The sequence below is a fragment of the Arctopsyche grandis genome, chromosome 2 (genome assembly GCF_051622035.1).
Source record: "Arctopsyche grandis isolate Sample6627 chromosome 2, ASM5162203v2, whole genome shotgun sequence".
Lineage (NCBI taxonomy): Eukaryota > Metazoa > Arthropoda > Insecta > Trichoptera > Hydropsychidae > Arctopsyche > Arctopsyche grandis.
The window spans coordinates 25,938,451-25,951,286 of NC_135356.1; the positions used below are offsets into that span (position 1 = coordinate 25,938,451).

Consider the following 12,836-nt stretch of genomic DNA (forward strand, 5'->3'; position numbering starts at 1 on the left):
AACCTACTCTTCAATATATAGCTCTAAACATAGAATTTGCAAAATCCGCATGGTGTTAGTAATTCGCTGTCATGGGACTGTATATATATAATCTAGATCAATCAACGTTGGAGTATTAACAACGCGTAACTTGGCATTAATTTACGATTTATTGACTAACGAAAATTCGGTATCTGGAATTATCGATATATTTCTAAGCGAAACATCTAGCAGGGAAATTTATCAATGTTGATCCGGAATTATATTTGTAAGATAAGCACAAATTTGCCGAGATAATAAAATAAACACACTCAATAAGACGATATACTTATGTAGTAAAATCAAATTAAATTTGTTTCAAATTTGATTTTAATAACAATATTTATGTACAGTTAGTTTACAAAGAACACCGAAAACGGTCGAAGATTTGGTACGTTATACAAAAAACTTTTTTGTACTGTATTTATACCTTTCTAAGGAAATGTACCTGATGTTATCGACGATACTACTAAGCTAGAAGGAATATTCTTATGATTTATAGACGCAATAAACATGTCGAGCGTTAAGTAAATATTTTAAGGGCTGGAAATGAAATTTTTTACAACAAAAGAAATTAAGCTTTTATAATTGTGACGTTTTAAGGATTGAGCTGTGCACAATGCGGATCTTAGATTTGAAAAGTGATTCGAACGGTAGTTTTGCGAGAAATGTCAGGAAGGACTTTCGAAAGTGTACATGAAGTGCCTCCAAACTGAAACGGCCAATATTATTGTGATTGTGTCTTGTCTTGTTTGTGGAGACTGTGTGTAGGTTTCGCTGAGATGTTAAGCGTTGCGCCAGCGGCCGGCATTTAAACGTTATGACATCATTAGCGCAGTTTAACCGCATTCGAAATTCATACATCCGTCTCTCTCACTCATCTTCACTACACGTCGGTGTTTCTTAACAATTTCGGACGATGTGCACGATGAAACTTTCGATTTCAACGGTTACATCTTTGTGTGAAATTAAACTTTACGATTTTTTACAAACGACCGACCACACGAACGACACTGTCATACGAAAGCGTAATCTTGAAAATAAATAAAAGTTGACTGCGCTGTGAGTTTGCATAGGAAAAATCACACACGCCTGTAAAGCGCGCTTTAGAAAACGTGCCAACTCTTTCCAATAGTTTTGAAACATCACTGAAATTTATCCATTTTAAAAACTTTTCACTGAGATCACATGTTTTTTTTGTAACATTACATTTTTGCACGACTGTTATGGTTTGTTTTTTCACACTTCTGACACTTAATTTTAACGCATCACTGATTTCATATATATGTAGTTGATAACGTCTTATATGTGTATAAAAAAGTTCACGCACACACCTTGCATTCATTTATAAGTTACACGATTATTCAATAAGTGAACATTTCGTATTTCGTGTGTCAAAAGTCCATCGACACTCGATTATAATATACTAGTTTTTTTTTCAGTTTGAGATAAAGATGCACATACTGAACTTTATACACTCAAATACACACACACCAACATACACAGGGTTTAAACATCCGTTCGACTGCATATACAGCACTAACCTTTCCATGCAAATGACGATGTGCATGTATAGGAGCGAGTGCATTCCGTATGTGTGTATGACCCAGTTTTGATCACACGTAACTTCTTATCAGGTTGTGTACACTTTTGCGATGATTCCACGACAATGTTAAGTCTTGGCAGCACTTTTTTGTCTTCCCGCGAGTTATCTAAAGATACAATCTCAAGGGCGGAGTTTCGAACAATCGACACGTGGTCGAACGTGTGTGTGTGTTTATGTGGGTCAGTGTCAAAAAATCGGCACACAAAATTTTCATATAGAGCACAGTACAGGGAAAGAAGGATGAAGTGGGTCGCCGCTTACTAGCAATAAGTGCAGCGTAAATAACATAAATACAGGTCGCAAATAGCCAATATAAAACGGAGCAAGAGGTTGGCAATTGCTCCTAGCGTTCGCTATGCAATGCAATTTGGATCAAGGATTGAAGAGGTAGAGAGAATATTCATCAAATATAAATCATGTGTTGTTTTTTTTTGCTGTTGAGTGTTGGGAGTGTTTATTTGATCACATCGTGGGTGTGTATGTGTGTGTGTGTGTTAAGAACTCACCTTCTAGTTTCATGCCGACCTCCAAGCACTTCTGGAAGCGACAATAGGGACAGCGTTTCCTCTGGGTCTTGTCGATGTGACAGGCGCGTTCTGCGACGCAAGAATAAACCTTCTTATTCTGGACGGTACGCTTGAAGAATCCTTTGCAGGACTCGCAGGTGAGCAGGCCGTAGTGGTAGCCGCTGACTTTGTCCCCGCAGACGGGACAGAGCTCCTCGATTACATCCTTGGAGTCGGTCTGGTCGCAAGGCATGCCGGGAGCAGCTGGCAAGTAAGAGGAGCCGTCGTTGGCCGCTCCTGCGGAGAAGAGATAGGACGCGTCCAGGTTAGGGATGCTGTACGGCTGGTACTGCGGCGAGTACTGCTCCTGGGCAGGAGGGTACCCGATAGCGGGCAGAGAGTATTGCGGGGGCGGAGGCGCGGACGGAGCCTCTTGGGCACCCACGTTGAAAGGGGACATGTTGAGCGGCATCAGCGTGGACTGCTGCTCCATCTTAAGAGTCATGGGGGCACGGACACGGACACGGGCACTAAAGTTGCGTAAGCACTCGCGCGGGCCACTGACGGTCGGCCCATGGCACGCTAGCTCTCACGTCGGCGTCTCGAGCGCGACTGTCCGCAGGACGCGATTAGGAGGGCCCCCAGCCGCCGGGCCCCCGGCCCCCCCAATACAGTGAAAGTGAGCCGCGACCTACTTTCGTCAAGCGGGTCTATGTTAGCCGCGCCCCACTGACCCACTTACCCACACGAGTGACGTCACCCTCATTCACCACCTCATCACCGAGCTGCACCCCGACAACGAGACTACGACTACGATTGCCGATCCTGCCTACCCCTGTGCCGACACATTTTATGTGCAGCATCACACTTCAATCCAAGATTGAATTAGACCCACGTGTTCGGATGTGCCCACATGTATGCACGTACTGATATATTTGAAGCGAGATGGTTTCATTCGTTGATGGGAAATATCACTCGGATTGATAGCGGTAGTGTCGGCACATTTCCGTAATATGGGTTTTCCGAAGAAAAACCCACAACTAATGCTCTATTTATTTATAAACATCTGTGTAAATGTTCAATAAATAATTATTTTTGATTTCATCATTGCTCGAAAAAAAATCGTTCAAATTTGTAAAGCTGGCATCAATTTTAATAATGCGTTTGATACTAAAAATTTTACTGGTAGTTTTTTGAAATTTTTAAATTAAGGTTTTCAGGAGATCTTTAGACACGCTTAGCTTGAGACGATTCGAGATCGGAACGTGTTACATATTATTACTAAATAAAATAATAATTTCACCCGACCGATTGTATTTTATTGAGAAAAAAAGCCTTATATTTTGGCGAGCAGGTTGCTGAATTGAGTATTTAGAGGTTCAACGAGAATTCAAAATAAAGCTCGATCAATTGTACATACTTAACATAGTTTATTGAAATGAGGTATGATTCTTACGAAACAATATTAGCAATTCTTCGATTTAATTAATATTTGCGTATATTTTAACATTATTTATTATTTTTAGAACTGTAAAAGGGTTATTGATTTAAGAATTAAATTCAAATAATAAAAAAATCGAAATTGTTAGATTCGACCTAAAACTTATTACGGATATATAAAAATAATAAAAGATTTAACCTGTATTTAATTAAAGTTATTCAAAAACATCAGTACATACATACATTTGTGCATATAATGTATTTAAAAGATTATGACAATTAAATGTTTGCTAATTTTTTTAATAACGATATCGGCATGTCATGAGTGTGCTGCAATCTGAGTCATATATAATCATATATGCGAAATAGGAGTCTATTCGCAAAAGGCGAAAATCACACAGAAGTACAAATTTTTATTTGATCTTTTCGTGTAAGATTTCTGTTAAATAAAGTTTTCGTTTGAAAATACCATTATAATATACATATATGCATAATTGCATTTTTTTTTTTTGGTTTTTGGGTGAGAACATCAATATACCATCCACCGTTACGTAAGTCAAAGCGCAGCAAAAGATATAAAAAAATAAAATAATGACGGGCCAAAAAGTTCGAAAGTGCACAGCACGCGAGACGCCATAATGAGTGCATAATAAACGAGAATGCGATGGATAGTAAGTGAGTAGGTCGATTGAAAGGAAAAAGTGGCGAATGATTATGGAGGCCCGAGTCGAGAGCAAAATCATGACACAACCGCGATCTTGAAAGTGAAACCCAGACAGACCGGACTTGGGCCTGAACCTGGACGAAAGCAAGAGCCGATCCACGCACACGCGACCATCAGTGGCGTAATCGAAATCATCAATTCCGAACCGAATCGTCAGCCGGGATGGGACTGCGAAAACTAGGTCACCGCGTCTGATCGTTCGGTTTGCGGATTATCCGTGCATGAAACGCTGAATAAGATTACACCGATCCAGGATGTCGAATACACAATATCGTTCGAGATGTAAATTAAACTGTATGTAAATCGACGACTGGAAGAAGTTACGAATGTATGCACATACTAAGTCATTATCTTCTGTATAATTCAAAGACTAATTATTACAGTACATATATATGTATTACAGTATATAGTCATTGTACGATAGAAATTTCTAAAAACAAATTGTAAGAGTAACAGAAAATAAATTTGCACGATAAATCATGAAAATAGGATTAAATAGAACCGTTTAATAATTTTTCGTAGATTTGAAATTATATTTCGTTCATCACCTGTCGTGCAAACAATTCTGGCCTGCAAAATATATTATCCTGTAATAAATTCTTTGAGGTATAGTAAGGGTTTTGTTTCTTTTATAAATAATAAACGTTTCTCCTTTTTAATAATTTTGTATTATTCTCTAGTGCTAACAGATATATTTATGTGAATGTAAGAAAAAAAGGCAAAACAATTAACAAAAAGTGGATAATGGTTAATTTTGACAACTGCTTCGAAAGTAATTTCATAATAAATAAAGTCAAATTTGTAAAATAAAACAGAGAAAAATGTTTGAAAGCCGAATATCGTATGAAATACTAACTACCTACTTGAATAATTATAATTCGAAATGTATAATTAAGTATTCTATTGGTAATGAATTTTTAATTTAAACGCGGCAAAATATGTGATTCCTATTATCCGTGTCCGTTTGTTTCCCCATAGCCGGGCCGAATAATCGGGAGTTCGTGCTATTGTCGTTGGTTAATTTTGACAACTGCTTTTTAAGTAATTTTATAATAACTTAATAGTGAAAATTTTAAAATAAAAGATTTTTTAAGAAAGTAAAACGTTCGAAAGCCGAGTATCGCATGAAATACTAACTACCTAGTTCAATTCAATAAATATAATTCGAAATGTATAATTAAGTATTCTATTGGTAATAAATTTTTAATTTGAAAGCGTCAAAATATGTGATTCCTATTATCTGCGTCCGTTTGTTTCCCCATAGACGGGCCGGATAATCGGGAGTTCGCGCTATTTTCGTGACCTAGTTATGTGTGCGCGAGCTGTTGTGTGTCACAACGAAGATTATCGAATTATTAATTCGAGGAAAATCAGAGAGAAGGACAAAAACGAGTACGGTTTTATTTTTTGTGGAAATTTTCATTTTGTAACGAAAATCGGAGCGGTATTTCACAATCGTTTCAAAACGCAAACCGGTACCCAACGCGACACGTTTTCTCAAAAAGAAATTTAATTTGCAACCGCATTGATGACTTCGCAACTGAACGACAAAACCGCTTTTTTGAAAAGCAACAAGTGACCAACGAAAACAATAGCCCCAAGTACTATCGTTAATCTCTATTTAATTATATACACTGATTCAAACCTTTGTAAAAACAACAGAAACCCCTGAAACTGAAAATTGAAAAAAACTGAAATTTTTTACATAATTACAAAGTAACATTAATCTTGAATACCGATATTTAAGTTAAGTATTTGAAAAATTCACAGACGAATAGCAGAATAAGTAGCTTCTCGAGATAACGATTTTCCACACAATCCAAATACAAGATTATATGTAAATTCCGTATTATATGATTATGTAAAACTTGTCTACTTATTTTTTAAATAATTTGATCCGTTAAATAGAGTGCAATATTAAATAGCTCTTGGTGATTGATACAGTTGTTTGCAGCATTCATAAGTCCCAATAATTATATCATTATTATTCGGATTATTATAATCGGGTTATCAATAAGTGTCATTTACAAATCCAAATAATTAAACCATTTAACAAAATGGTTAATTATTTATTTAAATTCATTTCGTGAATGTTTTCGCGAAGCCCGTGCAATGAATAGAAAATACCTGCAACCTCAGATTACTTAATATTTTATCTAGATTTGTTCGAGTTTTTATTATACTTTAAAATGTATAGAAACATCGCACCGAGTGACAAAAAATCAGCCAGCTAAAAATAACTATGTATGTACGTACATATGTATTTTAAATGTAACGAACAGTAATATTTTAAGCTGTTGAAAAGAAAAAAATATGTTCAAATAAATTATTTTTATTTTATTAACGCATACCATTTGGTAAGTATTTTTTTTTTTTTTGGGAAACATCAACTGTGTTCAAGGGTATTTTACAAAATCTTATTGGGCAGATTTTAAATGTATAGGAAAAAATAAAATGTAAATACATTTTTATTAATGACATACATGTATACATATATAATGACATATGTATGTAATAGCCCGATTCCGTTTGGTTCATTGTGGTAACATCTAATACATCTAACATATAATTTCGAAAGATGCTTTGTATGTAAGTATGTATGTAATTACCTTTGGATGGGAACGTCGTAAATAAAACAAAGTTTCTATGACGATAATTCAATTGGTTGAATATTATATTTTTTTCGATTCAATTAAATTTAATAAAAAACAAATGAAAATTTACTATTAGATTCGTCACGTTTAAGCTGTTTATATTACAAATACTGAGCGAAGTCGGGTAAAACAACTAGTAAGTTATATGATATATAAAAACCAGAGAAAAAAATGATTCCACCTGGGTGGGTGTAATGTACCTGACGATATTCCATCGGGCCTATCACTAGTTATTGTAATAATTGGGTACATTTATAAATTCGTGGGAAGAAAATTAACTGTTACTAATGCGAATTGTGATTTAAAAAAACACGCCTTCATGAGATAAAACATTCACACACATATATGCATCTATCAATCAATAAGACGAAGACACAATACATATTCAAACGAGAGCTTTGCAAGTAACAACAAAAGGCTGTAAAGAGATCAAAGCACCGACCTAGCTCCAAAATAAACACCACATCCAGAGAGTCACGCTCGAAACGCAGCACCCAAAGAAGAATTACTAAGATAAGAGGGACTGGTGAGGATCGAAAGCAAGTGGAGCAGATTGGACGACCGTGAGCTACCCTGAGGTGAGTGTGCGTGTGGTGGTGTTTGTGTGGTGGACCTTGCGAGTCGGCGCATGTGAGTCAAGTGCAGTGTGCCAGTAGGTCAATAGCGTCGCCTACATAGTACGCGTCTCGGCTGCTGTTCGAATAGTACGCGATCTCAGACGACTAATACCAAACAGGGACCAAACCGAACTCCAATTCGGAGACTATCTGGACCATTCGGGTACATTGCTATTCGAGTTTTGGGCTAAATCTGCTATCATGTCTTAAGCGATGTCGTTTCAAGTGAGACTTTATAAAAAAAAACTACTTGATCGGTGTAGCTATTAGAAGGATGTGTCTTATGAACAATAATGGGCTTTAAAAAAATGAACGAGGCTTCATTTGAATTGTTTTCATCCTGTTTCATTACAATGATTTTTAATGTTTTACACATTGGAAAGGATAGCATATGAAACGATTTTTCAGTAATTTCAAACTTTATTGATAAATTTTCAAAAATACCAAAAAAACATTATTTGTACGATTTTATAAAATCTCCAAATGAATGATGTAACCTTTTTGTGATTGAAAAAAGAATTCGTGGACGATAAAAAATTATCAATTTCAGCATACATAATAGATAATAATTACATCGTCGTAAATTTAAAATAAAATGTAGTATTCAAAAATGCAAAGGAGGTATGTAATAAAAAAAAAATAGTACTTCTTTAATTATTTGATGTTACTTACAAAGACTATATAGGTATATACAAGCAACCAAACCTGGTTTTAAAACTTCTTTGAAATATTGTGAGGAACAGAAATGAATAATTGCAATGCATCAAAAATTTAGATTGCCCTTTCAAATCATATGTCAAAGTGATTCAAATGTTCCAGGGAGAAACCAAGGTATGACAAAAAAAACCCCCACGTGTACACAGCGTATAGAAACTATAGATAGATACTGTGTGACTCTTATTACGCATGGAGTATCATTCAAAAGTTTCTGATAATAAATGTCGATTTCAGTCGTAATGTTCACTGAAAGATATTAAAATTATTCGAAACAAAAACAAACGACAATGTCGATCAGTGGGTCAATGATAAGCAAACGTTTATCGCGCGAGATATCCACTATTGTTGCCTAATCGAATGCTCGTATGACGCGACTCGGCTCAAACGCTTGAGCAGACTTCAGCTCGAATCGGTTGAAGAGGTGTGACGATGACGCAAATGATTGCCAATTTCCACTCATATCTTAAATAAATAGCCGACTACCCATGCTTTTAAGGCATACTCAATTCCAAGCAAGATGTTTCTTAATTGTTTTATGGAGGAAAAACAAGGAAGGACTGCATCAAATATAATACCAATAGCATCTGAACAAGTTAGACAAATCTGACTTGCATCACCTAGATCTTATGAAATATGATTTATACTTCTGGAAACTAGGAACCGAACCGATTCATTTGGAATGGGAATAGATAGGTTTTTTGATTTCTATCAGGATAATAAGTAGAACTTTAAGTTATCGCCTTGTCTTGCAAAGATCCTGTCTCAATAGCTGCCGCAGTGAAGCCTTACCTAAGAACAATAGTATAAGGAGAGGGGAGTATTATGGGAAAATGTCGAAATTTCGTCTCAGCGAGCGGTCCTTTTTTATTTTCGGCAAAACATAACGGACAGCGTATTTTACGCGATACAATAGAACAATATTGCACTTTTCTACCTGCATAAACGTGAAAGTCACAAAAAATGTGTTGACGGATTCGAATTAAATGGTGAAAGACAAAAATGGAGTGCCGTTAAAAGGACAACAAATTATGTTTACGACCGGTTATTTTCTACGAAAAAAGGATACCTGGACTCATTTTACAATGGACCCAAATGCAACTCAATTTACCATAACGGTAATGTCACAACAGTGTAGTAAATATATAAATAAATACCTGTCCGAAAAATGGAGACTGTTGAGTAACGAATACGTTTTTTTGGACGTGTATAAATATATAGTATGATTTTTATGTACATACATGCATAAAAATATACGTAAATTATATGAAAAGAATGGGGATGTTATCTTGTTATCTATGACGAATAACATAAGAAAGCATTACTTATTTAGACTATGATTGCGACTTTTTTCAGTACCTACATACTTAACTATTAAGCATTGAAAATTATTTTTTTTAAATGAATTAAATTAATATTTTTTACGAAAATTACGAAAATTCTTGGTCTGGCTAAAATAGCTAAGAACCATTCTGGAGTCGAAGATGTTTAAAAGCTTTTAATATTAAAAAGTAGAATTGCATAAGTTTACTACTTCATTTGACGCTCTTGTTACACAGTTAGTACTGCAAGCTAATACAATGGGGGTTATAAATTCGATTAAAACCATATAACCATGGAGCATATTGCATTTTGAAATCAGATGGAATGAATATAAATGAAATAATTTATTCCAGTTGTAAATTCCACTCGCTTTTATTAGTTCTATTAATGTTTGCCCGTGAACATTTCAGTGAGTAGTTATGGAAAGTAATTGTACATTATAAAATAGCAATTATTTTAAAAAGTTACCAATGTACTCTAATCGAATATGAAAGCATAAACAAAACTGCATCAATAACTCAATTTTAATCTCCCAAAGCCGTTTGTATATCGCGAATCAATCTAATAAAAGGGGAGTAATGTCTCCCCTCGACAAAAGTATTCGATAAAAGTAACCATTTAGAATTATTGGTTACCAATACAAACATGTATTCATAATCTTAAGTAGATTTTTGAAAGAATTTTAAGTAGATTTTTGAGCTTTTTTCCTATTATCCCCAAATACTAACATTGAAATAAGATTAACTTATTTTTCAGTACTAACTAGAAAAATAATTTGTAAATTAGATAATGATTACGGATCAGTAGTTATTATAAAATAGATTAAATATACCGCAAAAAAAGGACCTGGGTTACGTAGAAAAAGTAGGGATGCGTTCTACGATTTTTAAGAAAAAACAGGGATGCTCAGAATCATTAAAATATAGAAAGGAAGGGAATAATGCTCAGGAACGCACAATCTCGCCTGGTTTGGACCGCATTGTACTGGATGCGACCCGAGTTTGCACAAAACAAGGCTGGTTGGGCTTACTTTCCACCTACCTCAACACTAACATGGACACATGACAAAGTCGCCCTGCGACAAAACGTGGGAAATGCCGGATTTCACACGTATCGTATGTAAACAACTAAAACAACGGTGCAACGTTATATTAATAACGACCGGATTTTTTTTTTTTGAGGATTTGCCTTAAATAAAAAAAATATATAAAAAGAGATCCGAGTGTATTGTGCAGTGGCGGCTCGTCAGATGCTGTGTCTCTATCGCACAGTCCATAATTGCATGTGTGCGAGGATTGTCTCGATTGATCTCGTAGGAGAGCCAGCGTTCCTCGGAAACACTGCTCACCCACATGCAACTATGTACCGTGCGATAGAGATATACAGCTTCTGACCAGCCGCCACTGATTGTGAATATAATACATATATATTAACAATAAAAAGCTTTTAAGAATAAATACAAAAAAACTACATATGCATGTTTAATAATTGAGCAATCAATGATGTGCGTTTCAATTGTTGCAACACAGCTGGAAAACCGACACGTTCTAAAACGGAAAGGTTTTTCAAATTATACTCGACGGAGGGACGGAATGGTGGCCTCATGTTAAGGGTTTTATAGGTCAACTTCATTACCATACTGTTAATTGCTTTTCGAGGGGATAGACACTAATTGAAACTAAGTTGACGAATATGTGCAGCCACTAGCAAAAGGAACACGTGCCATGGGGACATTTGGATCGGACGACACTCGTGAGCATACGATGTGTACATACGAACACATGTGTGTGTTTGTGTTGTCGGTGGTCAACAATAAACATACAGTGTCGCTGTATAATCTATTTGGAGCCGCGTCGATGGCGTTGACCCAGTTTCCCGCGAGTGGGCGCACACGCGCACACTCCCACCTGCCCATCATCACACTGGATCCATACCTACTGATTCGTCACTATTACTATGTGCTGTCAAATGATTCCCAAAAATTGTCGCCGAAATTTTACGCCGGACGTGTGTAATACTCACTTTCGTGCTTCAAATCAAAGAACGTTCTACTGTGAGCTTTGCTCAATGGAACCAATCCGCATTTAAAGTACATATGTCTGCTATTTAACGATGCCTGTCGTTCCGTATTGAGGACGTGAAAATAAAGGCAACCACCAAAAAGTTGCAAAATCTGGTCGACAGAAAAAGTAAAAATTGCAGCGCATGCAAAGAAAAAGAGAAATCGCTACAGTGCGCAGAAAATTGGAATATTTATAATAATGCGATATAAACTGATGAGTCCAAGAAAAATCACCGTCAGAAAATCTCTCGGTTGATGTCAGAATCAAACATGAATGTGCGAGGAATTATGTAGACGACCAAAGGTTAAATCGGTAACTTGAAAAGGCCAATATTGATTAATTATCATCAAAATTTAAACAGCAAATGAATTTTGACTTCTACCAGGACTTTTTAGTTGACATGTACATAATTAGAGCCACTTCGTAGCAATTGTTTGTCAATTGAAAGGGTTCAAATCCCCGAAGGAAATTAAAAAAAAGCTAACCAATTTTCTCGATGATTTAAATTTAATGTCTACTTAAAGATTTCGATCGTTATAAAATCCGGTCCGAGCGTCTTCTTTTAATGTAACAATAATTGTCGACAAGGTTCTATACAAAATTAGCACCACTATCGTACCTATATACATACATATTCTCTATTCTTTCCGCTCCAGTAGAAGATTCCAATTTACCTTAACGGGTCAAATTCACTACAAGAATGTTGGATTTCCTTATAGGTGGATCCTACCTTAGGTGGTTTAAAAAAATATGAGATGAAATAAGTCTTATAATTTATTTGTTGATAAATATTTATTTAACCGACTTTCTTTCACAATTTAAAGTTTCTAAAATCTCAAAAAAGAAAACTTTAAACTCTATTATCGATGTTTGTTCGTGTTCAATGGCCCTAAATTGGATTGTCTGATTGAGTTTATTCTGTAATCTTTTATAATTTGTAATATAGAATGTAGGTAGTAGTAATAGACTTAAGACTAGTCTTTTGATTCGTCTGTTGACAAGCTCCAAGTGATTAGCCACATTTACGACGAAGAGTAGAAGTGGTTCAAAATCAGATCACAAATTTTTGACAGGCAGGAATGTCACTAAAATGAGAAGCCAACAAATAAAATGAGTAAATAATTGCTAAACAATGCTGATGGATAAATCCAGTGTTTAAAAGTACCATTTC

General features: G+C 35.6%; 1 protein-coding gene across 2 annotated transcripts in view; it reads right to left on the reverse strand.

Moving 5' to 3' along the window:
* ftz-f1 (ftz transcription factor 1) overlaps positions 1-12,836 on the reverse strand; it is a 109,974-nt gene that overhangs the window by 28,208 nt on the left and 68,930 nt on the right. Inside the window, exon 3 of one of the 2 annotated variants that reach the window (XM_077446365.1) lies at positions 2,131-2,427. The exons of the other annotated variant lie outside the window; for it this stretch is intronic. Within the exon in view, the coding sequence (XP_077302491.1) occupies positions 2,131-2,427 (297 nt within the window). The remainder of the gene's footprint in view (positions 1-2,130; positions 2,428-12,836) is intronic. 2 annotated transcript variants of the gene reach the window in all.